This window comes from Pyricularia oryzae, chromosome 6, assembly GCF_000002495.2.
Source record: "Pyricularia oryzae 70-15 chromosome 6, whole genome shotgun sequence".
Taxonomy (NCBI): Eukaryota; Fungi; Ascomycota; class Sordariomycetes; order Magnaporthales; family Pyriculariaceae; genus Pyricularia; species Pyricularia oryzae.
This window is the reverse complement of record NC_017853.1, coordinates 3,372,515-3,398,184: the sequence shown is the minus strand read 5'-3', so window position 1 is coordinate 3,398,184 and position 25,670 is coordinate 3,372,515. Positions and strand designations below refer to the sequence as shown.

Below are 25,670 nucleotides of genomic sequence, written 5' to 3'. Positions count from 1 at the left end.
ACGTTTTTTTTACCCGTCTCCCCCGCCTCCCGGTCCTTAGTCGCGCATCAAAGCTTGTGCATCCAGGGACCAAGGGAAGTAAAAGCGGTGCAAGCAGCTGTTGTTTGGGCTCGGTTCCTGGCCGATGTTTCCACTCTGTATATAGTAAAAAAGCTTATTCGTATCTTAAACGACATGGCAACTGGTACAGATTGGCGCATGTTACCCCCCCTTCCCCACCCCCCTTGGCAGTCCAAGTCCCCTGCATTAGCAACACCTTTGATCCAAACCATGGGACGAGTTCAGACCGACCAAGAAGCAACCGAAAACTGGACTCTCTCTGTAGAAGTAGGAAGTCCTGTGGCAAGTGTCCAAGCTTCCAAAACGCGCTGCCGTGTACGACATTAGAGGTTTTTTTTTTTTCTTCTTTTTTTCTGTCCTGTCTTTCTCGTCCCCAATCAATTTTGTGTGACAGCTTAAGTCCGGTTGTTGGCTCATCCTGTTCGGCGGGTCGGCGAGACTCAACTTATTTTTTTTTAAGCTCTCGGCATGTTTTCTTTTCGTAACGACAAAAGGGGCCCAATGATTACAGACCCAAGAAAAAAAAATCTGTAACAGGGCATTCAAGCTTTGACGGGCATGCAGGTGTCAAAAGCTTGGGTCGGGAAAATGACAATCGATGTCATCTGCCGATCTTGTCCGCCAATCAACCAGGCAGAGAGACAAAAAAGAAAAGGCGCCCTCCATTGGACATGCATTGGAGGGGGGTGAGCGAGCCGAATGTCCGGTAAAGAGGTACCTGGGCTTTCACCTCCACTTCCCGTCCTTTTCAGAGGCCAAAAAGAAAAGAAACAAAAAGGTGTCTATCCCGGCGCTTTGTAACATCCCGCATCCGCCGTACGGGGAAAACCTACCCGTTGAACCTGCGGGCCAGGGGTTTTAGTGTCATTGTCGGGCCAGCTCTGTATTTTCTTTTTTTGGATGAACTGGCCTGTTGGGGTTTTTTTTTTAAACGTTGATGTCCGTCCTCGAGATTTAATCTAGGGCTTTTCCCAGAAGTCTTTAGCTTCATTGCTCTAGTACCATCTTGGCTATTTTTCCTCCCATTAATACCTGCCTGGACTCCCCCCGCTCGCAGCGATCTGATGAGCAGATACCCCTAATCACAGATCGCAAAAGGTGTCGAGGCTCCCTTTGGGACCCGAGTCAGTGAGCTCATCCGTCACTGAGCCTTGAGAAGACGACGACAAACAAAACGAACCCCCTTTTTTTTTCTTCTCTTTTTTTCATCCCACGGCAGCAATGTCCGAGATGAACAGAAATGACTCCACCGCGCAGACGACAGAGGAGTCCAGCAGCCTGTTTCTGATTACGTCCGACGGCCGCACGCTCAGCCTCCCGATAGCAAGCCCGTCGCCGAGAGACCCGCTGAACTGGTCGCTCCGATGCCGGTTCATGATATTCTTCTCCCTGGCCGTCATGGGCGGCATCTGCGTGACCATGCTCAACGCGGTCCCCATCCTGCGGCATGCCATGGGGCTGGAGTTTGGCGAGGAGAGGATGAAGCAGTTCGACGCCGCCACGGCGCTTCCCGACGTCATGTTTGGGGTGGGCGTCATCACCTGGGCGCCCTTGTGCGTCGGGCTGGGGAGGCGGCCGGTGCTGGTCTCCAACGCCTGCTTCTTGCTCCTCGGGCTCGTCCTGGCTTGGAGGGCGACCAGTGTTCCGATGGTGATGGCGGGGATCTCGCTGCAGGGGCTGGCTGCTGGGTCGATTCCGACTGCTGTAAGTCACAGTGGCCCTTTGTTTTTTGTTTTTTTTTGTCTGTGTCATGCTCATGCTCAACACGTGTGCTTTGTCTCTAACCCAACTATAACATGCTCTCAAGGGTATGCTCATGGCCATCGATGTAACCTACATCCACCAGAGGCCCCTCTCCATTGCGCTGCTGTGGACGGTGGGCCGCGGCACGACCTTTATCATACTGGGCGCGGCGCCTCACGTCCTGGATCTGGAGCGCCAGTGGCGGGCATTCTACTTGATCGCAATGCTCTGTGCCGTGGCGGCTCTGCTCCTGGTCTACTTTTGGTGCCCCGAGACCTACTTCCTCCGGCCGCCCGTGGCCTTTGACGGGAGGATCCTGGTGCAGACCGGCCACGAGAGGATCAAGATCTACGACGAGTGGTCGCAGGTCCCCGGCGGGGGTGCACACGAGAGCCGGCCCCTGCCGCCGCTGCCCATGCCCCTACAACCGCTGGAGCTCCCGCCTCTGCCCCTGGTGGAGATGAGTCCATCCAGGCCCGGCACCGCCGAGGACAAGCCCAAGAACACGGCCATCTCCGTCGTCCAGTCGTACGAGCCCAGCCTCTTCTCCTACCCGACCATCAGCACCAGCGCCAGCAGCCGGCGGGCCGAAAAGTTCCGCGGCAGGTTCCGGCGCATCCCGGGCCTGCCCAGCGTGAAGCGGGCGCAGCGGTCGTCGTGGCGCGGAGCGGCGGCGGTGCCGGTGCAGATGGTGCTCTGCCTCGTCAACCCGCTCGTCTTCTGGGTCATCATGCACAAGACGGCCAGCTTCCTGGGCACCATTGTGATCCGCCAGGCCCTGCCCAAGGTGCTGCACTCGCCCCCCTACAACATGTCGCCCGCCACGGCCGGCTACGTCGACTTTGCCGCCGCGCTGGGCTGCTTCGTCTCCATGCCGCTGACCTACGTCACCACCAACCGCATGGTGCACCGCCTGACCTGGCGGAACAGGGGCGTGCGCCGCGCCGCCTACTACCTCCCGGGCTTCGTGCTGCCCGTCACCGCCGGCTTCCTCGCGAACCTGCTGTTCGGCCTGTCCGCCGCCCCCGTCGGCTCGCCCGGCTACCTGGGCACCCTGCACCACTGGACCGTCGTGTCCACCGCCTGGATGCTGACCCAGATCGCCTTCACCGGCGAGTCCATCGTGTCCACCCTGTGGGTCACCGAGGCCTTTCCGCAGTGGGCCGCCGGCGCCCTGGCCGCCGTCTCGGGCCTCAACTTTATGTTTGCCGTCGCCGTCAACACCGCCATACCAAAGTGGCTCGAGAGCCAGGGCCAGCTCAAGATGAACCTCGAGATCGCCGTCGCCATCCTGGTTGCCGGCGGCATGGGCATCCCCTTTGCCTTTTGGGGCAAGGGAGTCCAGCAGTATCTACCCGGGAGGCACGGTGCCTTTATGACGGGCGCGCTGCGGCCTCAATAACAATTTCTGGGGTCGACTTTGACGTTGACACCTTTTGATTCATGTCTTTTTTTTGTTTTTTTTTCTCTTCTTTCACCTCCTACGGTCCTACCTCCTTTTGACAATCTTCTTCTTGGTTGTATTGTCAAGACGGGTTTTTTACGATCTAATGATTAGCGCTCTCGGCGACAGTACATCGCTTGCTTTCTATAGCTTATATGGTATCTACCCGGGAGGCACGGTGCCTTTATGACGGGCGCGCTGCGGCCTCAATAACAATTTCTGGGGTCGACTTTGACGTTGACACCTTTTGATTCATGTCTTTTTTTTGTTTTTTTTTCTCTTCTTTCACCTCCTACGGTCCTACCTCCTTTTGACAATCTTCTTCTTGGTTGTATTGTCAAGACGGGTTTTTTACGATCTAATGATTAGCGCTCTCGGCGACAGTACATCGCTTGCTTTCTATAGCTTATATGGTATATACCCGGAGTTGGGCTTTTTTTTTCCTGTTGCTGACATGGGATTTCAAATCGCGGGCGATAATGGCAGGGTGGTGTTTTGACTCTGTTACCTTATGCTGAAGGTTCAGACTTGAAGCTGCATGAACTTGGTCGCGGAATACAAGACACAGACATGGCATTCGTTTTGAATACATCCAATCAATGGTTACCTAGTGCAGCTCTGGAATGCGGTTTTCTGTCCGTCATCTGAGCTAAGTCTGTTTTCGCTGCGCTTACAACTTGGTATACGAAGTAATTCAAAGAATTAAATGCCTGGTCCTTGCTTGTTTACGTGGTACCTGTCACTCCGCTCAGTCTCCCGCCCTACAGATAGGTACCTGCCTACCTTACTTGATGCCGTTTCTGGCTAGCGTCAGGTTGATGTGCCGAGTTGACGCACACTTCGTCCCACCACCCAAGCGGCAAGCCAAAAGCGTCCATCTGTATAAGTGATAAGCTTATACCCATCCATATATTCAGGCTACTTTTTTGATCATCTTTCTTTCTTAGCTATGAGCAGACAAGTGAGCACAAGTCAGAGATCAGGCGAGAGAAACAAGGTATAGGTTTTCCAAAAAACGGAATCAAACTTGATTTTTTTGTGCGATAATTACAGTTAACGAGCGTCCAGCCTATAATCTGCGGCTGTGATGAGCTGTTTACCAGCTCATATGTGTGTGTGCTGAGACAATGTACCAAAAAGGAAAAAAATAAGAAAACATATTATGTACCAAAATTCCTGGGCTGGAAAAAACAAGCCCGTCATTGGTCCGTGGAGAAGAGAAAACAAGCCAAAAAGACAAAAGAGAAGGGAATTCAAAAAGGCCATAAAAAGCCCCATCGTTCCACAAGCCAAAACACAAAGGAGAGGTGAGAGTTTTGGGAGCTTTGTGAAAAAAGACTCCAAAAAGACTGCTCCGGTTCCGCACATGTATCCCCATCTCTGAAAAAAACATGCGAAAACTGGAAACTCCATCAATATCACTCATTAACCCATCATTAAGACCAAACACCAACAAACCAACAACATCCGCATAAGAGTGACTGAGAGAGGGAGGGGTCGAAAAAAATAAAACCATCGTTTTCTCGCATCCATGGCGGTTGCAAGGGAATGGATTTTTTTTCTTCTTCATCTGTTATGCGTGCCGAATCGCTTAGGCGCGGAGGGCGGCGCGGAAGGCATCGCGGCGGCTGATGCTGCGCTTGGTGAGTCTGAGACCCTCGAACTTGTTGACGGCAATGTCGAGGGTGCTCTTGAGGTTGTTGACCTGCGACTGCAGATCCGTGGCGGGCGCTCCGGGAAGGGCCATCAGGGTAGCGGAAATCGTCTAGATGGCGGTGGTTGATTGAGTGTGTTAGTCTCGGGAGGGCAAAAGAAGACAATATTCCAAAGCAAAAACAAATAAACGGCTTCACTAACCTCGGTGATGCTCTCGAGCTGTCGGAGAACACCGGTAAGAGGCTGGCCAATGAAGGGCACCTGCTCAAAGACGCCAGCCTTGCCGATCAGGATGTTGAGGAACTTCTGTTGACCGTTGGAGAAATCGCGGAAGGCAGTGGCGACTCTCGAGATCTCATCAGTGGTGGGTGGGCTGATGCCATTCCATTGAGCCTGGAACGTAGTGGCCGTGCTGACAATGTCGTTGAGGCCGGCAATGATTTGCTGCAACCACGAAAAACCAAGCCGCGTTAGCAAGACTAACTCGAGCATTAAATGGTGGGGCGGGGCTGTCATTGGTGTGGAAAACCAAAGGCCTGGGAAATGGTACTCACCGGCATAGGTCCCTGTCCGACAACCACGAGTGGCGCATTGAGCATGTTGAGAGTCTGTGCCGGGCCCTGCAGCTGCTGCGTCTTTGTAGTGAGCGTCTGGAGGTTGCTGATGACCTGGCCAGCGGTGGCGACAAGCACTTGAGACAGGACGACGTCGCTGCAGACGGCCATGGTGGCGACTGCGACCTTGAGCATGGAGAACTGCATTTTGGCTGAGGAGGATGGGGGCTAAAATAGACCTTGTAAAAAGTGAAAGGGTCAAAAAGTTTGTTTAAAAGATTAGTTAGGGAGAGACTTAAAAGATTAGTTAGGGAGAGACTTGAAAGTTGAGCGAGTGTGGTGCTGAAGCTGCAGCTGTAAGGAGAGACTGTGGTGAGTGAGTGAAGATGATGATGAGAAGACAAAAAAAAGGGAGACGAGAGGAAGGAAATCGATGTACTTTTATACATCGGAATCCAAACATTGATATGCTGTGATGATTTGGGCTTCTGTCGCAGCAAAATTCGGACATTCAGGGCCCATGCTGCAATCGCCTGCCGTAGAGTACAACTGCCAAGGGTGACTGACACCTCCGCAAGCTAGCGCGGCTTTCTGTTCAGCTGCGGGTATAACAGGGCGTTGTAAGTGGCGCTACGCTATGTCGTAGTTCGAACGGGGCAGGGGACCTTTGGACCCTTGCCAAGGCGGCTTCACTCGTGGTCATGGTGAGAATTGCCATAGGAATTTTTGAAATTCGATCTGGCATGCATGCAATTCTGGTCATTTTCACTCTAGTCCAGGGTCTATAGGTGGGATATGAAGTGATGTACAAATTACTGCTGGCAAGGGTCGGCTATTGTCAAGGACGGCTCTTTGAGAACTAGACTTGTTCTAGTTTCTAGAGCTATTCTAACAACACTCGGGGTACCAGTTTGATCACATGGGATTGATTTGACGCGACATCATATCAAGCCTCTAACAATATCCAGAAAACTAGGTTAAAGCACAAACATCTTTGCAAGGTCAGTAGATACAACAAGACTGGCATGCTTACCAGATTACCGGAAGCACAAGCAAAACTCCCAAGAACATTTCTCGCAAACCCCGAACTATCTCCACTTGCTTGTACCAGAAATGCATGTCAGGGTTGAGTGGCTTGAGAGCTGAAAAAAAATAAACTGTCCCAATTGGTTCTGAACAAACTTCAGAAAATGTACCGTAGAACCTTTCAAGCCTTCATCTACACTTGGGCAAAAACCAAACAACATCAAGGGTTTGTAGCGGTTACTTTTGCCGCCAGTCAATGATGAACGCCAAGCCAATGACATCGTATCAAAGAAAAAGGAAGCGAAGCGTGTACGTGCATGTAGAACAGACCACGTGATTTGCTTGGAGCCGGTTTACGACAAATTTCTCCTTTCTTTGCCAAAGACTTCTCCAACCTCAAACAGGGATTGCAGCCATGGTCAGCCATCTCTGGTCACTGGTCAGTACCGGCAAGCACATCTCTGTCAATCACTGTAGATAACCAACCATACAGTATGTACAACCGTAATACTACAATGTGACAATAGCACCTTACAACGAACATAGCCAAAGCGAAAGTGGCTGCGGAGCAATATGTACAAGGCAAGTATGTGATCAATGCCACAGCATCATACATATATCCACGAGCAAGCTGCAAGAGCAAAGAAACGCCACCAACACATCTTTGCAAGAAATAAAAAAATGGAATCATACAAAAACTACCATTGCCATACACCTACGTAAATATCTAGAATAATGTGGAGATGGTATCAAACCCGCCAGACAGTCTATAAGCAACAATCCATTGGCCCGCCCAACCTCGAACCCTCAACTACGCCAAGTCAGAGCTGACAAGCGCCACCGCCCCCTCAAGCGCTCATCAATACCAACAACTTGATCCAATCAGCACGATAGTTGGGTTTTTTTTGTCAGTGGCACCCATGATCTCGTATGTGTCACGAAAAGAAAACCAAAAAAAAAAAAAAAACAAATCGGGTTTGCAGAGGCTTGCGAGGGAAAACACAGTCCCTGTCACCAAAAGATTCCAAGCGCCTTCCCCGTCGTCTAGTCCAAATCCAACCCACGCGCCAAGGCGTCTACCACAAACCAAACCGCGCTTGCCGATCCGTGATTTTTGAACAAAAACAAAACTACTTTTGCAACCTTAACCCGGGCCTGTGCACGTTGGACCAACGCTTCGTAAAGGGGAAACGAATGAAAGCCTTGTCGGGCATGCAACGCAGGGTCCCAGGGGAATGTCAGAAAAAAATAAAAAAATAAAAAAAGGGCAAAGTTTCAGGAGGGAAAGGCTTCGTTGTATGTCTTGGTTCCTCCCACGGCGCCACCCGCAACTGTATTCCATGAAGCGCCGAACATCCGCTCATGGGATTTTTTAATAGTCTACCTAGTTGACTTGAACTCATGACCTTTGACGCTGGCTTATCTTGTTTATCCCATCGGTAACGGTGCTGGACGGTTCACAGGGAACATGTCACGGTATTGTTACCTTTAGACGCCCTGAGCGTTCGATTGTTTGGGCAGAGAAAGAAACTGCGCCTTCGTGAAGTTTGGGGCGGTGTTCGAGAATGAAAAAAATAAAAATAAAAAAAAGATGTGAAAAAAATCCCCCTTTTCATTTTTTTTATCTTTTTTAGTGCGGTTTTGGGGGGAATGGCGCAGTGGTTAAGCGCCATGGCTGTTACTTGAGTAACGTAGGTTCGAATCCTGCTCCCTCCACCTCCTCCCCGCTTACCGTGGCAAGGATAACCCGGCTGGCTATCGACAACAACCACCCGCCTGTGCCGTCGAGCCCACACTTGTTGGGAACTTCGTCTCCATGGCTACAAACGACCGACAGCTCCGCTGTTTGGACACAGGCCCCTCTCGATGAAGAGCCGTCAACTGCCGTCAGACGAATCCTCCGTGCGCCTGAAGGCACGGGGTCGCGTCAGTGAACAAACCTGTAAGCAGGACCGGGCACGAACCCGGTCAGGCTCGATTCGCTTCTATGCCCTTGTTTTCCGCTGTGTAAATAGAGAAAATAGAAAGCGCGCCGAGATACCCCTCGGGAGGTTGCTAACGGCCGGCTAATGAGCCGGGCCGAGCCCGGCGTTAAATAATACTACTACTACTACTACTAGTGCGGTTTTGGGGGCGCAACGTTGCGCCAAGGGGGGAGTTTTAGGGCGGGGATTCCGAGGAACAATTGCAGAAAGGATGTTCCTGTCCTCCAATGCAAGGGGTTCAAAAAAAAGCAATTAGGGGTTCGCATCCTACGTCAAGAGCCTCCCTCACCTTTGCGCAATAAGGCTGACAGAAAAATCCTTTAGGTCATTATTAACAGTCGGTCTTTATTCTATGGACCATCTAGATTAGTTCTAGAAACCAATATTGTTCTATTTCACTTTTTCCGCCCCCATCTAAACATAAACAAACTCTCGTACTGGGTACGTATTACAATGCAGTTTGCCGCGGTGTGAATCTGCGGGGAAAAGCTCGGTACAGGTTGCAGTTCCCCCGCACAAGTGCCAGACCGACGGGTTGGGGATTGACCAAGAATCCTCCGGTATCGCAGACATAATTACCGTGAGCTTTCACTTACCGTACGGGGTAATTACATGCTGATCTCCAAACTGCGGTCAAGCCCATTCGACTGTATCAATATTGGCATTGTGCTCTCTTCAGGACTGTGCCTTCTTTGACAGAAACCACTTGTTGCGTTTGCGTTCCATGCTTTCCCCCTGCATGCCACGCCAGATTAAACAACAAGGCGTCATCCCATCCCCAGGAACAGCATCATTGCGATTGGAGGGTAGCAAACCCCCCACAAATGCATCTATGCTTTTTTTTGTGTTGAACCAATTTCCATCTCGTGTTCGGAACAAACGAAAACTCCAAGAAATCAAAACTGCATTCGAGCGCGAAAAACAAGAGACGATCTCGGGGGGACCTGCTGTTGCATCCGGTCCCGCACACTAAGACATGTCGAGCCCCGAACCCGTGCGCCAAATCCGGCAAATGAGGGGTTTACTTGGTGCTTGGGGCTTTTGGTGATCCCACTATTCATGTTTTCTTCTTCTTGACAAGGCACAAAAACAATCTCCGGGGTGAACTTCTTTTTTGTCTCTTTTTTTTTGTTTATTTTCTTTTGAGTTTGTTATCTGTTTTTTTTTATCCGACTTACTTTTCTTCCGTTGCATCCGTGATATCGTAATGCCTCGGCAGCGTGCCTCTTTACCCGTCTCAACCTGATTCGCGACCCAGTCGTGGAAAGACAGAAAAGTGAACAACAGAAAAAAAAAGAAAAAAAAAAGAAAGAAGCAAAGAATCAAGTCCAACGGGATGTCGTTCCCGAGGAACATGTGGCTCCTGTTTCTGCTCGTGGGGGCGAAACTCGGTCGAGCAGCCACCGCCTCCGACTTTTCGGCCAAGTGCCAGTCGTTTCAGCCGGAGCGCCTCGTGAAAAACTCGACGAGGACGCGACTGGAATACGTCGCCAGCGGAACCACCATTCAACTAGACGACAACGTGCCCTCTTGCGGCCGGACCAGCCAGGTCGTGGACGTAAACATCTGTCGCGTCGCGCTCCAGATCCCCACGAGCAACCGCTCGAGCCTGAGTTTTGAGCTATGGCTTCCGGAGCGGTGGGATGAGAAGCGCTACGTCGCGACCGGTAACGGCGGTGTCGATGGCTGTAAGTTTTCCTTCCCGGGCTCCTGTTTGGTCGCTGGATTAGAACGAAGCTGACCGAATAACTGGCGAACAGGCATCAAGTACGAAGACATTGCCTACGGCGTCAAGAATGGCTTCGCCGCTATGGGCACAAACAACGGCCACAATGGAACCACTGGTGTAGATTTTCTCAACAACGAGGATGTCGTGGTGGACTTCTCATACCGGGCGTAGGTTCCTGCTCTTGCCTATCCTATACCCTCACGTGACACCCTTACACTAACCCCTTCTCCTCCCGTCACGCAGTCTCCACACCGGCACCGTTTCCGCCAAGACTCTCATCCAGGAGTTCTACGACTCCCCGCCCGCAAAGTCATACTACATCGGTTGCTCCCTAGGCGGCAGGCAAGGAATCAGCGCAGCAGAGCGCTTTCCAGAAGACGTGAGCAAAACCCCGATCCAAACACCATCCCATACCTCACCCAACCAATGAATCTAACGCATGTCCCAACCACGAAAAAAAGTACGATGGCATCCTGGCCGGCGCCCCAGCCGTGGACTTTAACCACCTGTACTCCCTGCGGGCGCGCATGTTCACCGTGACCGGCTCCCCCGGCTCGCCCGACTACATCCCCGTCGCGACCTGGAGCGGCCTGATCCACAACGAGGTCCTCGCGCAGTGCGACACCCTCGACGGCGTCGCCGACGGCATCATCGAGATCGCCAACAAGTGCCACTTTGACCCGACGAAGCTCCTCTGCAGGGCCGACCAGGCCGACCAGGCCGGCACGGCCTGCCTCTCCCGGGCGCAAATCTCCCAGGTCCAGACCGTCTACGCGCCGTACACCTACGCCAACGGCACCCTGATCTGGCCCAGGATGAACGCCGGCGCAGAGATCCTCGCCTCGGCGGGCCTCCTCGCGGGCCGACCCTTCTCCCCCTCGGTCGAGTGGTTTCGGTACGCGGTCCTGTCCGACCCGAACTGGGACCCGGCGAGCTACGGCCTCGCCGACGCCGAAGCCGCCGAGACGGCCAACCCAGGCGGGATCAGGACGTTCCCCGAGTCGCTGCCCGCCTTCAAGGCCCGCGGCGGCCGCATCGTCACCTACCACGGCGAGCAGGACCAGCAGATCTGGTCCACCAACTCGGAGCGCTTCTACGAGCGCCTGGTCGCAGCCGATGGGGGTCTGGACTCGTACCTGCGCTTCTTCCGCATCTCGGGCATGAACCACTGCGCCAGCGGCCCCGGCGCGTGGATGTTTGGCCAGGGAGGTTCGTCTGCCGTGATCCCCTTTGAGCCGGAGCGGAACGCGTTCGCTGCTCTGGTTGCCTGGGTCGAGAAGGGCCAGGCTCCAGACACCATCACGGGAACAAAGTTTGTCAATGACAGTGTGGACCAGGGGGTTGATTTCCAGAGGAGCCACTGCCGGTAGGTCATCATCGCTCACAAATACACCATGCGCTCCAGCGCAGTTGCTGATCCTCGTTCCAAAGGTATCCTCTCGAACAGACATACATGGCCGGGCCGTCCAAGCAACCGGCGAGCTGGAAGTGTCTGCCACCGAGCAAGTCTCCCAGTGAAATATAGATCAGTTCCTCTGCGGAGCTCTCGGAAAGCACCTTGTCAGCTAACTTGATGCGCGTCAAAGGTTGCCAAAATCAACACAATGTATTCGTGCTGTCCATGTAGACATACCCAAGGACCTTGGGACTATTTCAAAGTACAAAGAATATCAAGGTATCTTGTACATAATCTGCACCCGTAAATGGCTGCCTCGAGCCCTCTGACAAGTGACGATTTCATCCGATAAACAACAAATCTAATTGATGCACTTTCCAACTCCTCCTCGCTTTCGCAAAGAAATTCGCAAGTGCGAGAGAATGGACAAATTATCCAAGAACTAAGCCAAAGTATCCGGCATGAATACATCTACAGCCCAAGCGCCTTAGACGTCCGAAATGGGAGTGCCAGTCTGACTTGCTCTTCACTGCCTCCGGCTCATACCAACCTGCCCAACTTGAGGTTAAAACCACTTTTGAGATCTCAACACGCTCCACCTGTATGCAGGTAGATCTGTGTTTTACCTCAACCCGACATGCCCTTTTTCAACGATGAACCGAACAGGCTGCTTAGTCCTCCCTTTGGCGACCCCTTTCGGAAGCATCACCGGTCTCAGCACGGGCCCAAATCCAGCACCTGGTGGCGCATACATGCCTGGCCGCCTGCCAGGGTGCCATGTAGCTGCGCGCGGGGACCCTCCTGCGACCGACGGGCCAACACTTTCAGGTGCTGAGAAAGAACCCCGGGCCGAGCGTTGAGAGGGAGGCTGACCAGGGCCCATGTATCCTGGAATGTTCTGGTAACTCGAGTTGCGCACCACTGCGCCCTGCTGTAGATGAGGAAAGGTCATCTCTTCTGGACTTTGAGTGTACCTCAGGGCCCGGCTTCCCCGGTCATCGAATCCCCATCGCTCGACACCTCCGCCATTCAGCCAGCCGGCAAGGTTCTTACACTGACTGACGTCGAGCCAGCGGAGGCGTCCGCAACCTTCCAGTACATTTTCAACACCCATGCCGGTTACACGAACGCATCCCCTGACGCTGATACCCTCAAGCTCGTTGAGGTGAAGTGCGATGCAACCAAGGCTGGCATCTGACACAGCGCTTCCGCAAAATGCCAGCCGGAGTTCTCGAAGTTGCGGAAGGCCTAGCGCGACTACTTCAGTTGCCGTATCGGACAAGGCGCAGCAGAATGAAAGGTCCAAATGAGTGAGGTTCTTGGCCGCTGTGACCAGGGCCACTATGGCATTGTCCGACAAGTATGTGCAATCCGCCAAGCTCAGGCGACTCAAAGCATTCAGACGGTGGTCTGCCCAGGCCTGGAAACCATGATCGGTAATTGAGGTGCATCGCGTCAACGAGAGCGACTCGAGTCGATTCGATGCGTGCGCCGCGAGGTGCGCCATGGACCTATCAGTGATGTGTTTGCAGTAGCTAAGATCAAGTTTGCGGAGCTTTGGGCACCCGATGACTGTCCCAGGAGGCGGCATGCTGGGTGGCGGCTGATTTTGATGTTGGGCCTGCTTGGCAGATCGCGACCTCGAAACGACAGCCTTGCCACCGGGCCCTATCGTGGTGTTTGTCGTCGGTGAAGGGGGATGTGGGACCACCCAGCCAACGACCCTCGCAAGCAAGTTGTCGCCGACTTTGCGGCAGTTGCTCCAGTCTATTTCCTCGAGTCCCTTGACGTTATCACTCATCTCCAGGATTTGGCCAGCCGAAACCTCCCAGACCGACTTCATGCGCCATTTTTTTACGTTTCGGCCACAACTCTTCCATAGTGTTTGGAAGCCTTCGTCAGAAAGATGAAAGCAGTTGCTGATGTCGATGGACAGGGGCCTAGGTCCGATGAAAGGCGCCAGCACATTGATGATGCTCCAGTCGTTTATTCTTCGGCTGTATTGTGCCAGGTTTACGTGTGTGCAGAGCCTCGGTGAGGTCGTCAAAACCTCTTTCCAGTGTCGACTGACGGCACGAAGTCGAAGGAGCTCGAGAAGATCCAGATGCTCAAATATGGAAATCAGGATATCGTCTGGGAGGGAGCCGTCGCTGCGATTTTCCGAGGCCCCACTTAGCTCCCGAGATATCGTCCGAGCCTTTTTGAATGGAACATGCTCTTCATCATCGGGAAGAGGTGGTGTAGGGAATGAGAATGGCTTCAGTGGGCTGGACTCAACAACCATGTGGTTCTTGACTCCGTTGGAGCTTGCAGGTGATGAGTGTGACATTTGGACCATGAGATCACCAGACCCTAACCCTGACCCTGGACCAACGACCCACCAGGGTGATACCTTTATCGACGTCGCGTCAAGCTCAGAACTTTGTTTGTTTCCTTTCCTCTCCTCAGAGTAGAATCTTCGTCGATAGGCGCCAATAGACTAGCTTCCGTGCTATGCTTACCCTGGCCGTGACACAATTCTACTCTCTAAAGAATCGCTGGCCTAGCGATTAACAAATAAGGCGCAACAACCTATCTTTACGCCGCTGGCGAGCGACGAAAATAAATCCGCACCCGACAGACCCGACCCGACCGGAGTTCGACAGGAACGTCAATTCCAGTCCCCGACCACGACCGATCCGACCTATGCCCAGGCTGAAGGACCATCCACCTGCGAGCAGGAAATCACAAAGATTGATTACGAACCAGACGGAGCAAACAGACCGCCCCATCGACGACCCGACCCGATCAGAAAGCGAAACAGACTCACGCCCAGGCACCAAGTCCAGTGTCGAGGACGAAATCGAAGTTGCATCTTCTTCGCGGTCCCCGGAGCTCAACGTGAACGCACAAGAAAACAACCCCAGAATGATGGGCGACGCAAACGACCCAGCCAGCGAGATCGCTAGGCTAGAAGCGGAAATACTTAGGCTAAGAAACGCGTTGAGAAACGACACACCCAGTCCCAGGCCCTACCGAGAATTAAGGCACCGAGAGCCATCAGTGGAAAGTGCATTCGGCGGAACGAGTTTCAAAGCAAAAGGGATGGCCGCTTGGCCAGCCTTTACCGAGTTCCAAGGAACAGGCGGCATCAACCCTGCTTACAATGACAAAGCAAAAGCCAGAGCCGATTCACCCCCAAAGTTCGCAGGAGACAAGACGCAATTTGATAGCTGGCTGATAAAGGTGGCCGACAAATTCGAAGAAGATGTCGCCATTTTTAGGACTGAGAAAAGTCGGATGCGTTACCTGATGAATTTGCTCGAGGACAAAGCCGAGAAAGCAATGATTACTCGTTACGTTTCAGTTACACGCCCCTTTTCATCAGCAGCCGAAATGATCCAAATCCTAGAATCTATGTACCACGACCCCAACCAGTCCATAGCTGCCAGAGAAGCCCTTAAGAAACACGAGTTTGAGCTAGGCAAGGGCCAAGATATCCACGAGTTTATTGCCACGTTTAATTCACTAGCCCAGCAAGCAAAGGTTCGGGAAGAAGACTGGAAGCAAACCTTGTGGGGATGTATACCCGCCGACCTCGATCACCGTCTGCTGCACGATAGTGAGAACATCGACATAGACTACGAGACGTTTTGCCAGTACGTTACCAAAGCCGTCTACAGCAACCAACTGGCACAAGAAAGGCGCAAAGACCGAGAGAGCACCGACAAAACCAGCACGAAGAACGAGACCCGGAGCAGGCAGAAAACAGCTTCGACGAAAGTCCGTTCGCGCTACAAGCCCAAAAATTATCAAGGGGATAGAACGGAACCAATTACGATGGCTAAGGCCGGTCGCTCACTGACTTATGAGGAGAAAAAGGCGCATTGGGATGCCAACACCTGTTTTATGTGCGGAAGGGGTGGCCATAATTCCAAAGATTGTCCCGAAAAAGAGAGAATAAGGGATGTCAAAGCAGTGAAGCCGAAGCAACAAACGAGTAGCTTAGATTCGGAAACCACAGACGAATCGGGAAAAGAGTGAGACCGCCGCAAGCCTCCTCGGTGGTCCAGATGTCTACGATAGCTCAAATTGGTAGTAACCCACGACCTAAATCTTTCATCATTCGAACTCAGATACAGGTTAATGGCGTAGCACTATCAGTTAAAGCTCTTTGTGACACCGGAGCAGACATTTCTCTTTTGATCAGCCCAGCAATCGCTAAACAAGCCGCAGAACGGCTAGGAGCCCGGCTTCAAAGGTTAAAAACCCCGCTACTTTTGTCGGACTACCGCAAACAGGACGCAGGACGCATTACGCACAAACTAAAAGCGACCTTGGAAATCGATGGACGCCGTTTCAGCAACCAAATGTTTTACGTGACGGAAAGTGGGCATGATATGTTTATTGGGCAGGATTGGCTAGTTGAACAGGATGTTTGGATCCACCCGAAAACGCAAACGTTCGCATGGCCTGAAAGGACACCGTCGCTGGCAAAATTCTCGCCAGCCATTAGACTTCCGAACATGTTGGACAAGCCCGATCCGGTTGCACAAGCCGATGCCGAGCGGCGCGACCGAGCATTCGAACGGGAAACCAAAAGGGTGCAAATACTTCGACGACCGTGGCGCCAAACAACCTTTTTAGAACCCAGACCAACGACCCCGGTCGTCTTGGGTGAGGACCGAGACGTTGTAAACATAGCCGCCCTTCAACACAAACTGGACACCGACCCCCGACAAAAGCGATGGAAATCGTGCCCAATACCCACGCAGCCCATCACGTTAGAAATTGGACCCGAAAAACCCGCCATCAGCCTATCTGCCGTCGGCCGTTCGTACCAATGGAAAACCAACAAGGGAGAACCAATCCCGTTCCCGGAAGATGAAGACCCCGACCATGTCGAACTGGTCCGAAGCAAACTGCCATCCCGACTCGCTCACCTGGAGGGATTCTTTTCGAAAGCAGCTTCCACCAACCTGCCTCCACATCGCCCAGGGCACGATGTAATTTTGGAGCTAGACAAGCCGAAAACAGGATCGCCTCCGACGTACAGGACACCTGTGGAATTCCTGCCGCTCGAAAAGGAAACAGTCGACGAGCTGCTGCGCATTGGGTTTATCGAACCCTGTATGCAGGCCGACCCAGCGCCTGTCCTGTTCGTACCTAAACCACACTCCAAAGAACGCCGTTTTTGCACCGACTACCGATGGATCAACCAGTTTTTGAAAGATCGATTCGTACCAGCCCCGGATGTCAACGGAACTATTTTTAATTGTCGCAATGCAAAGAGGTTTACAAAAATCGACATTATTCGAGCTTTTAACCGGTTACGTATGGCGGTTGGCTCAGAGTACCTCACTGCTTTTCGCACCCGACAGGGCACCTTTCAATGGAAGGTGCTTCCCTTTGGGCTAAAGGTCGGCCCAGCTTGGTGGCAGTCATTTATCAACGCTCAGCTAAATGAACTTTTGGACTTGTTCGCCAGCGCATACGCCGACGATGTTTTGGTTTATTCCGACGGAAACGAAGAAGAACATTGGGACCAAGTAGAAGAGGTTATTTACCGATTAAGCCGAGTCGACCTCCAGGGAGATATTAAAAAGTCTCGATTCAACGTTACCACGGTCGATTATCTTGGCATCGTTATGGACGCAGGTCTGGGCATCCGTATCGATCCAGACAAACTGCAGGCAATTAGCGATTGGAAGTTCGAAGACCTCACGTCCAAAACAGCCGTGCGTTCCTTTTTGGGATTGTGCAATTACATTCGAATGTTTTGCCACCATGCCAGCAGCGTCGCTGAGCCGTTGAACCGACTGTTGAAGAAAGACGCCAAATTCGCTATGGGCCCCGAACAGAGGCGAGCATTTGAGGAAATGAAACGTTTAGCCTGCGATGCACCGGTTATGGCATTTTTTACCCCAGGCCGACCGACTAAGGTAGAAACCGACGCCTCACGCAACGCGACCGGCGGAGCAATCTGGCAACAGCAACCGGGTGGAGAATGGAAGCCTGTGGGATATTTCTCAAAAACGATGACCCCAGCAGAACGCGCATACCCGATCCAAGACCGAGAGCTGCTGGCAGTGGTTCAAACGCTGAAACATTACGAACCAGAATTGTTAGGGACAAGCTTTTTCGTGGTTACAGACCACCAAGCTTTAGTTTACTATTCCACAAAACGACTCCTTTCGACTCGACAGGTGCGTTGGGCAGATTTCCTGGCCAACTTCAACATTACGTTTCAGTACCGCCGCGGCAAAGACAATATAGCCGCCGATGCCCTGTCCCGCAAGACGGCAGACCTTCCAACAGTTAAAGCTCGGGAAAAAGAAGAACGAACAATGATTTTAATCCCACCTGAGAAGATCACACCTACGGTGGCCGCCGTCAGCACTGCCGACCCAAACGCTCACGTGGTGAGCGGCGCAGATTTGGTAGACCTAATACGACAAGAGAACGAAAAGCAAAAGCTAGGCCAACACCAAGGAAAGCTAGTCGTCCCGGAAACGACTTTAGACGGACAGATTTTTTTAAGGACCGCTCTGATCCGTGAAGCTCACGAGCCCAAAATATTCGCCCACGCAGGACAGAACAAGACGATACAAATGATCAAAAGACGGTATTTTTGGGAGGGCATGAGTCAAACCATTCGGAAATACATCAAAAACTGTCACGACTGCGAGCGAAATAAAGGCAGACACGACAAGACCCCGGGCCTATTGCATCCGCTACCGATACCGAATTACGTTTGGGAACATGTAGCAGTTGACGGAAAGGACATGCCCAAAGACAAGTTCGGATACGACTACGTGTGGGTGTTCGTTTGCAAGTTCAGTCGCCTGATAGCCACCATCCCAGGACAGAAGACCGACACAGCAGAAATCCTGGCCTCCCGATATTACCGATACCTATACCGTTTCCTAGGACTACCTTTCGTTTGGATTAGCGACAACGCCGGGCCGTTCATCTCCGAATTCATGGCGACGATAAATGAACTCACGGGTACTAAACACCGACACGGCAGCGCCCTGCACCCTCAAACACAAGGTGCCGTAGAGATAACCAACCAGGAACTGGACCAAAAGCTGCGGTTTTATATCGACAAATACCAGACCAGTTGGAGCGTACATTTGCCTGCTTTGGATTTTGCCCACAACGCCGCGTGGCATTCCAGCCTTGGTATGTGCCCGTTAAAGGTAGTGCTCGGGACCGAACCCCGAAACCCGCTGTCCACCGACCTGCCAACCACGACCGTTGATTCAGACCAGAAACGAAAAGCGCTGCAGATCGTCCGCCAGACTAAAGAAGTCCAAGAGTTGGCTCGCCAAAACGCGCTAAAAACGCAGGCGAGGCAGGAAGAACAAGCCAACAAAAAGCGGCGACCAGTAGATTTTGGGGTTAACGACTATGTTTTCGTCAAGAAAAAAGGGTTTCCGACGACCGCACCGACGACCAGATTGGATTCACAGTGGACCGGACCATGGCAGATTCTAGAAGAACGAGGATATAGCTATGTTTTGGACGTACCTGAATCGTTTAAAGGAAAAAATTTGTTCCACGCAGACCGCCTCCGCAAAGCCGCAATGGACCCATTACCACAACAGAAAAGAGAGCCGCCTCCGCCAGAAGAGATCAACGGAGAACCAGAGTTTGTGGTCGATAAAGTTTTAGCGTCCCGATTATTTAGCCGGAGTAAGATATTGCAATACCAGGTCGCATGGCAAGGATGTGATCCAGACGACACGTGGTACCCGGCTGAAAACTTCAAGAATTCAGCGACAGCCCTTGACGACTTCCACAAGAAGTACAAAGATGCCGCAGGACCGCCGAAGCGATTGGCAATCTGGATAAAAGCCGCTGCCGAGGATAAGTTGGACGAACCGAATCAGGAGGATAACGTGGCGGAGCATGGAGAGTTAAACGGTAAAAGGAAAAAGCGACGACATGGTTAACTTGACAAGAGCCTCGCATGATCTCCTGCGTCGACATACGAGGTTTGGAAGGGGGTAGTGTGACATTTGGACCATGAGATCACCAGACCCTAACCCTGACCCTGGACCAACGACCCACCAGGGTGATACCTTTATCGACGTCGCGTCAAGCTCAGAACTTTGTTTGTTTCCTTTCCTCTCCTCAGAGTAGAATCTTCGTCGATAGGCGCCAATAGACTAGCTTCCGTGCTATGCTTACCCTGGCCGTGACAATGAGGGTTCTGTCTGCGGGGTGGGAGGGGCCAAAGAATTTCTGCGACGGTTCCGCATGTTCTCCATGTCCACACTGAGGTATGGGTCTGGATCTGTCGGTTGGCGAGTCTCAGTTTCATGTTTGCTGGGTGACGTAGGCTTCGATGGTGTTGTGAACGTTACTTGAGGCAACAGCTGTTTTGTGGGAGTTCTGGGTCGGCCTTGTGGTTCGGCGTCGCCATTTCCTGCGTCTTCCATCTCGACGTCTTCCTCTTCCTTCTTCTTTTGGTATCGCATACGGGCCGTCTCTTCCACCTGTAGCTTCAACTCTGGCGGGCAGCGCCTCCACAACTCCTCCAGTGCCTGACCGCTTATCACCAAGCATTCCACCGTCGTGATTGACCGCACTGTGGCCGTACGTCCCGGAGAAAGTCCAAGACTGGCGACCTCGCCAAAGTACTGTCCTTGGTGAAGTCTCGGTCTAACGTATGAAGCCCGTGTTGCCCTTCGAGTGGTTGGTCCGGGTGCGTCCTCGTGAATGACCTCGGCTTCACCACGCACGACAAAGTATATCTCGTTGCCTTGACTACCTTGCTGTATGATATCGGTGAAGGGTGGGAAAGATTTCGGTATCGCACTCAAACCCAGGAAGTGAAGTATGTCGGACGGAAGGGCCGAAAAGAGTGGCAGCTCTGTGAGAGTCTTCCGAACATTTACGTATCCGCTTCCGAGGGCACTGCCACCCACTGCCGGGTCTTCAATGATACCGGGACTTGGTGACTTGCGCTTCTTTCTGTTCACCACAAATCGTTCTGTGATGCTTCCCGTCTCACCCGTGGCTACCTCTCCAGGTGCGGCCTCCCTGGATTTGCTCTTGTCTATCGACTTGAGATGGCTGCCCGCCCGCTCTTGTTGCTTCTTCTTGAGAATATTAAGGCGTTCTTGAGCTTCTTGTCTGATGGCCTGCTCCATTTCAGGAAAGCGGGGAAGCTCCGTTTGCAGGTCCTCCTTCTTGAGCACAACGAGCAAGCATTTTGAGCGTGCAATGATGGTCGCAGTGCGAGGCATGTCCATGAGCACACCGATTTCACCAAAGAAAGCGCCTGGCTTGAGTTCCGCATAGACAGCCTCGCCATCGCGGGACGTGACAGCCACGACACCTCGCACGAGCCAATACATTGCCCTTGCCTCATCGCCTTCCGTCAAGATGTGATCGTGAGGAGCATGGACTTGTGGCCTGAGATGCTTTCCAATAGCGGCGAGAAATTCATCAGGTGCGGACATGAAGAGAGGGAAGGATCTTATTCGGTCGACAAGGTCAAGGGGCATATCCCGAATCGTTGAGGCAGTCAGAGGACTGGGCCGCATGGGTCTTGTGGGGTTCGTTTCGACATTGAACGACCTCAAAAGGGACGAGGTCGACACAGGCTGGCCACCGGGGCCGTGGCCGGCATTGGCGACCTGTCCATGTTGGGACTGATGTACCCTATAGGCCGAGGGCGATGGTGACGTACGCCGTCGCATGACGGTCCCTCCCCTCGCGCTCAGGCGATGGACCTACGGCTCCCGATGGCGATAAACCGAATATTTGTCTAGCAGGACAGGCCGTTGGCTCGCGCTTATTGATACTCCTAACAGGCAGAAGGGATGGTAACACGCAGTGGCGCCCAAGATACTCTGGTCCAGGCTCGAGATCAAGAACCGAACAAGTACAAAAACGTGTTTTATTCGGCTAATTTGGAAGGCCTTGCCAGTTGTGCGGTGAGCTGGGCAGCTATAGTCGACGTCACCAACGGGTCGAGAATCGGCAGCTAATAGTTCGTAGCAAATACTGTTTGCAGGTGACTTCAGGCAGAAGTATTCATGCTAAGCGAAGGCAGGTCACTGAGTTTGGGCGGCCGCGGGAACAGTAAAGCTTCGGTCTAAGCAAACGAACGTTGTTCCGTGGTGTTTTTCGTGAACCCTTTCGTCCTTGCAAAGCTCAGGGCAAGAAAAGCGTAGCGCAATGATTGCACACAAGCAATTTGACTAGACCGCAGGTTCGGGGGTCGGTAGGATCGTCGAGAGAGTAAAAACAGAAGCTCGAATGAAGGTGGCTGAAGCGCGTAGTAACTGGCTATCGGTGGGCTGTCGCGGGGTGTCGCTGGCCTGAATCAACGGGTGGTCATATCGTATGAGCTCGTGAAAATTCAAGTAGATCGGGAGAGATAACGCAAATTTGACAATCAAGGATTGCTCGGTCGGTGTCGTGGTACGTTCGAGATTGTTGAGCCGCCGCAGAAAACTAGATTGGTGGATTAGGGGACTAGGAGATTTGACACATTTTGTGAGGCTGGGTTCAACACAACGAGACATGGGGTCTTTGGTCTTGAAAATATTCAGCTGAGGACAGCCATCTTACAAGTCTCTATTCCACGTTAAGCCACTTGGGCTGAGATCAATATCGGTTCTCGATAATGCAGATCTGTTCGCATGAGACAGGCAGAGGTAGGATACCTAACCTTAGTTGAAGCGAGGTAAGGGAGGAGTTTGGCTGGCTTGGGGAAGTTGCGGGAAGGATGGAGCTGGCTACCCGAGCAAATGGATGGGCCACACAGAATCGGGAAGCTCCTTCCTAGCCTAGCGCAAGCCAATGCTCAGTGAACCAGCCGAGCATTGCTCTATTGGTGCCCTGTGCTCGAGTCGGGAAGGAGGTCCCTTGCTTGAACAGAGCGGGGTTAAAGCCACCCAAATGAAACCCACTTGACCGGATGCCGGCGTGTAAAGATAGTATCATTCTATTTTTTTTTTTCGCACTTGCTTGGTTTTTGATTCATGTAGCTTTTTCTGGCTTGCTTATCATTGTTCTTAGTGATTTTCAATTGCCGGGATGCCCTCGCAAGTAGTTGGAGACGAAAAAATAGAGACCAAAAAAATCAGGGTCGTCGTGGTCTTCCCTTTTCCAACGTCGCATTGATGCAAAACATGCACGCCAGACCTGCCTGTGCTAAGCAAGGTGCAGCGCAGCAATCAGTCAGACGGACCGACAGACGGCAGCATCTGGCGGTGGACGGTTGTTTGGCTGACCAAAACGTGGGGCGCTACGCTAAAACCTGGGAGGTGGGCAACAATCCTAGTGCAAAATCTGCGACAGGGGAAAAATCTCAAGGGTACACGCACACAGTGGAAGATGCACTCCTGCGGCCGGTGGAGCAGGTACCAGCCATCAGCAATGTGGGTAGGGCAATCTGCCCCTGCCACGCTTTACTTGTCTTGGGACAGGTTCGCCCGTTCAATGGTCCAATGCATTGCCGAAGGGAGTTTTTGGAGCTGGAGGTGAAGCCAGGTGCCGGAAATTTTTGACCATTGGAGTGTTGCCTCATAATGACAATAATATCAATTCGACAAGACACTGTGGCTTGGCTTTAATTTGTCAGTAGCCATGGTAGTCCTTAGTTAAAATATGTCATCTTGCCCAAAATGTACCATTGAAATCATCACAGCCGATCTGCATCGTTGGCACCATTTGATCAAGTCAATGCGTCCGTCAGTCACAGCTGGCGGGGCTCCCGCGCTGGCCCTCTTCTCTCCACAAAGGGTGACTCTGCCACATCGCAGACGTCACGGCTCCTGCTTTCCTCAGGGGTGACCTCTGCATCGAAAGCTCGCCCTTGGTTCTAGAATACTGAGCACGGGCCACAAGATGGCGTAGCTCCCTGGCTCAGAACGTTTGGTCTGGGAATCCCGAGAAAAATATCCCGACATGCATGATTGGTTTTCCGAAGGCTGCACATCCGCCTGTACGTCACGAGAAGGCGCTTTCCGCCTATCGTATCATTTGGTCGCGACAGCAAACTTACATTGAACTCGGGCTCAGACGAATGCTATCGTTTGGCAGCAGCTCGCCTACTTTTTCTTGTCTTTTTGTATTCATTTTTGAAAGGACCAGAAGGAAATTGGGAATTGAGCACAAATGATTGCCAAGGTGCCTAAAGTCCCTGTGACGAGTCAGTAAGCCCTAAACTGACGGACGATTCAAACGTCGACGCAGCTATGCAGAGCGCAGAGCTACGAACAAGAGCGTGCAATAGCCATGTGCTGGCTCAGCTCGCCCAGCGCCTGCAGGTGTGTACACCATTCACAAGCACTGCTGTTAGCACACAAGTCATTAGCAAACTTTTTTTTTTGCCCAAAGCGCCTGCATAGCCTCTTCTGGAAGGGAAGAAAAAAAAAGAAAAGAAAAAAAAGGACTTCTACAATACCTTGCTGAGCCTAACCTAGTATACCCGCGCACATCTCTCCTCTCAACCTCGCTCTCCCATCTGCTTGACATATGCAACCATGTTTGTCAGCTTGTCACATCAATCAGCTTAAGCCGATTCCATTTACAAATTTCGGCAATGCCGATTGGTTGCACCTACGGCCTGCAAGCAACCAACCCGCTGCTCTTGTTGATCTACCCATTTATGCACTTCTGCCGCCATTGCATGGATTGCTTGCGCTCTTCCTTTGCTGATTGTGTGTTTCATCCAAAGCTCTGTTCAAGAACCCTTCACAACTTGCATCAAGCTGTTGTTCCCAAACGCTTGCTCAGGGTCTGGACCAGAACTTCTCTGCCGTGAGAATCTCGAAAGACACGTGGAAAAGGCAAAACCTCATGTCGGCACTCAGAAAGACGAGAGAAGAAAAAAAAAAAAAAAAAAAAAAAAAGTAAACCATCGACGGAAGTACCCAGAACTCGCAGGGATCCGTTAGAGCCAAATACAGAGGCATTGCGTTTCTTAATTGCCATAAAGCTTGGGTTCGACGTGGTGTTATTCTTACGTCAAGGACTCAAATACCCTGGATATGTCATCAAAGGCTCACATCCTCCATCACTCTAAACCTCGCCCGGTCCAAACAGCAATTCTGACTTTCCCGCTGTCACAGTGAAGCTCATCTCCCTGATGATTCTCTACACACTTTATTTTTTGCTGTCCCTTTTTGTGTACAACGATGCTGTAGTCACGGAATAATAGAAAGAAATACCAGCTTCCTCTGTCATGCAAACCCACACAAACCTCTTTCATACAAGATCTACGCACTGTCTTGGTCGAACAGGCTTCCCAGTGGGTTTTACCGGCTTCCCAAAGTTTAAATCATGCTGCATGCTGCATGTAGTATGTTGATCCGTTCAACACCCACCCCATGCGAAAATACTTGTACTCGGCACGCTATTCTTGATATTAAGCGTCGAAAATCCCGCTTGCGCTGATAAGCGACAGCAAGGTTAACATGCTCAGCCCATATCCCTAACAATCAAACGCCCATGGGGTATCGCAAACTATCTTGTCATTGCAAATGTAATGACTGATGCAGATTGATTCTTGTGCTGTTGAGTTTCTTTCTTCCACCTCCGCCTTGTCATTTGATAGTAGAAAGTAATATTCCAAGGACCCGCCCCGATACCTGCTCACTTGCTCAATTCCCTGGACGCGGAAGCACAGAGTTTTGATGATGGGGAGGGAGTGGGGGGTGGGGGAGAAGCCTTTGTCGGTAATTCCGTAAAAATTTCTGTCCTCTCGGCTCACAGCGCAAGCCTGATGTGTTATACCGGACCTCTAATATCACGGGGACGGACCCCTGTGGGACCATTTGACTTGCCTATTTCTGCATTTCGCAGTCAGGTTTGAAGCAAAAAGTCCAGGGTCTTCTTATTTAACAGCTTTAATCATAAGCGTCCGCTAAGAACCGTTTTTATGATCGGCTTGTTCTCCCGCCATTGGGGTATCATCGGCCCCTGGGAGGTTGGAGGGGTCTCCCTGGCTGTGGCGGAAGCTTGAGCCGCTAACTTGGTTGCTTTTTTGGCTCCCCTCGTTGATCTTCTCTAACGGCACGGACAATTCATGACGACGGGTTACAGAAGTTGTGGATAGCTTGTCGTTGCAATC

General features: G+C 52.0%; 7 protein-coding genes and 1 pseudogene across 10 annotated transcripts; 4 read left to right on the top strand and 4 right to left on the bottom strand.

Moving 5' to 3' along the window:
• Positions 1-1,281: 1,281 nt before the first annotated feature.
• MGG_09401 (uncharacterized protein) lies at positions 1,282-3,205 on the top strand (the record flags this gene model as incomplete). Its single annotated transcript, XM_003720159.1, has 2 exons — positions 1,282-1,764; positions 1,868-3,205. 2 exons carry the CDS (start codon positions 1,282-1,284, stop codon positions 3,203-3,205), a joined length of 1,821 nt encoding a protein of 606 aa, XP_003720207.1.
• A 1,633-nt stretch (positions 3,206-4,838) lies between these two features.
• On the bottom strand, positions 4,839-5,664 carry MGG_09402 (uncharacterized protein; the record flags this gene model as incomplete). The annotated part of the gene is made up of 3 exons (XM_003720158.1): positions 4,839-5,012; positions 5,105-5,347; positions 5,458-5,664. 3 exons carry the CDS (start codon positions 5,662-5,664, stop codon positions 4,839-4,841), a joined length of 624 nt encoding a protein of 207 aa, XP_003720206.1.
• A 983-nt stretch (positions 5,665-6,647) lies between these two features.
• Positions 6,648-7,314, top strand: MGG_17788 (uncharacterized protein; the record flags this gene model as incomplete). Its single annotated transcript, XM_003720157.1, has 4 exons — positions 6,648-6,709; positions 6,812-6,975; positions 7,030-7,069; positions 7,215-7,314. 4 exons carry the CDS (start codon positions 6,648-6,650, stop codon positions 7,312-7,314), a joined length of 366 nt encoding a protein of 121 aa, XP_003720205.1.
• Positions 7,315-8,127: 813 nt separating this feature from the next.
• Positions 8,128-8,199, top strand: MGG_20279 (annotated as a pseudogene). The gene has a single exon. The product of its transcript is annotated as a tRNA-OTHER (tRNA).
• A 1,351-nt stretch (positions 8,200-9,550) lies between these two features.
• On the top strand, positions 9,551-11,955 carry MGG_09404 (feruloyl esterase B). The gene is made up of 5 exons (XM_003720156.1): positions 9,551-10,156; positions 10,229-10,364; positions 10,441-10,576; positions 10,659-11,563; positions 11,629-11,955. The coding sequence occupies exons 1-5, from the start codon at positions 9,805-9,807 to the stop codon at positions 11,720-11,722; spliced, it is 1,623 nt and encodes a 540-aa protein (XP_003720204.1). The 5' UTR covers positions 9,551-9,804; the 3' UTR covers positions 11,723-11,955.
• Positions 11,738-13,922, bottom strand: MGG_17787 (uncharacterized protein; the record flags this gene model as incomplete). The annotated part of the gene is made up of 1 exon (XM_003720155.1): positions 11,738-13,922. One exon carries the CDS (start codon positions 13,920-13,922, stop codon positions 12,216-12,218), a length of 1,707 nt encoding a protein of 568 aa, XP_003720203.1. The 3' UTR covers positions 11,738-12,215.
• Positions 13,923-13,990: 68 nt separating this feature from the next.
• MGG_09408 (cyclic nucleotide-binding domain-containing protein 1) lies at positions 13,991-22,652 on the bottom strand. 3 transcript variants are annotated; one of them, XM_003720152.1, is made up of 4 exons: positions 22,163-22,652; positions 19,106-22,066; positions 18,579-18,816; positions 13,991-18,508 (listed from the first exon to the last, which is right to left on the bottom strand). In XM_003720152.1, the coding sequence occupies exon 2, from the start codon at positions 21,283-21,285 to the stop codon at positions 19,765-19,767; it is 1,521 nt and encodes a 506-aa protein (XP_003720200.1). In that variant the 5' UTR covers positions 21,286-22,066; positions 22,163-22,652; the 3' UTR covers positions 13,991-18,508; positions 18,579-18,816; positions 19,106-19,764. The 3 variants fall into 3 exon arrangements, with proteins under 3 accessions (XP_003720200.1, XP_003720201.1, XP_003720202.1); XM_003720153.1 differs by having other exon boundaries at positions 18,579-22,066; XM_003720154.1 differs by having other exon boundaries at positions 13,991-22,066.
• A 252-nt stretch (positions 22,653-22,904) lies between these two features.
• MGG_17786 (uncharacterized protein) lies at positions 22,905-23,738 on the bottom strand (the record flags this gene model as incomplete). The annotated part of the gene is made up of 2 exons (XM_003720151.1): positions 23,601-23,738; positions 22,905-23,163 (listed from the first exon to the last, which is right to left on the bottom strand). The coding sequence occupies exons 1-2, from the start codon at positions 23,672-23,674 to the stop codon at positions 22,905-22,907; spliced, it is 333 nt and encodes a 110-aa protein (XP_003720199.1). The 5' UTR covers positions 23,675-23,738.
• Between the last annotated feature and the right edge of the window lie 1,932 nt (positions 23,739-25,670).

Coding starts and splice junctions, on each gene's coding strand:
- MGG_09404 (XM_003720156.1), top strand. CDS start 9,805: ATGTCGTTCCCGAGGAACATGTGGCTCCTGTTTCTGCTCGTGGGGGCG. Junction 10,365..10,440: donor GTGGACTTCTCATACCGGGC/GTAGGTTCCTGC, acceptor CCCGTCACGCAG/TCTCCACACCGGCACCGTTT. Junction 11,564..11,628: donor TTCCAGAGGAGCCACTGCCG/GTAGGTCATCAT, acceptor CTCGTTCCAAAG/GTATCCTCTCGAACAGACAT.
- MGG_09408 (XM_003720154.1), bottom strand. CDS start 21,285: ATGCGACGGCGTACGTCACCATCGCCCTCGGCCTATAGGGTACATCAG.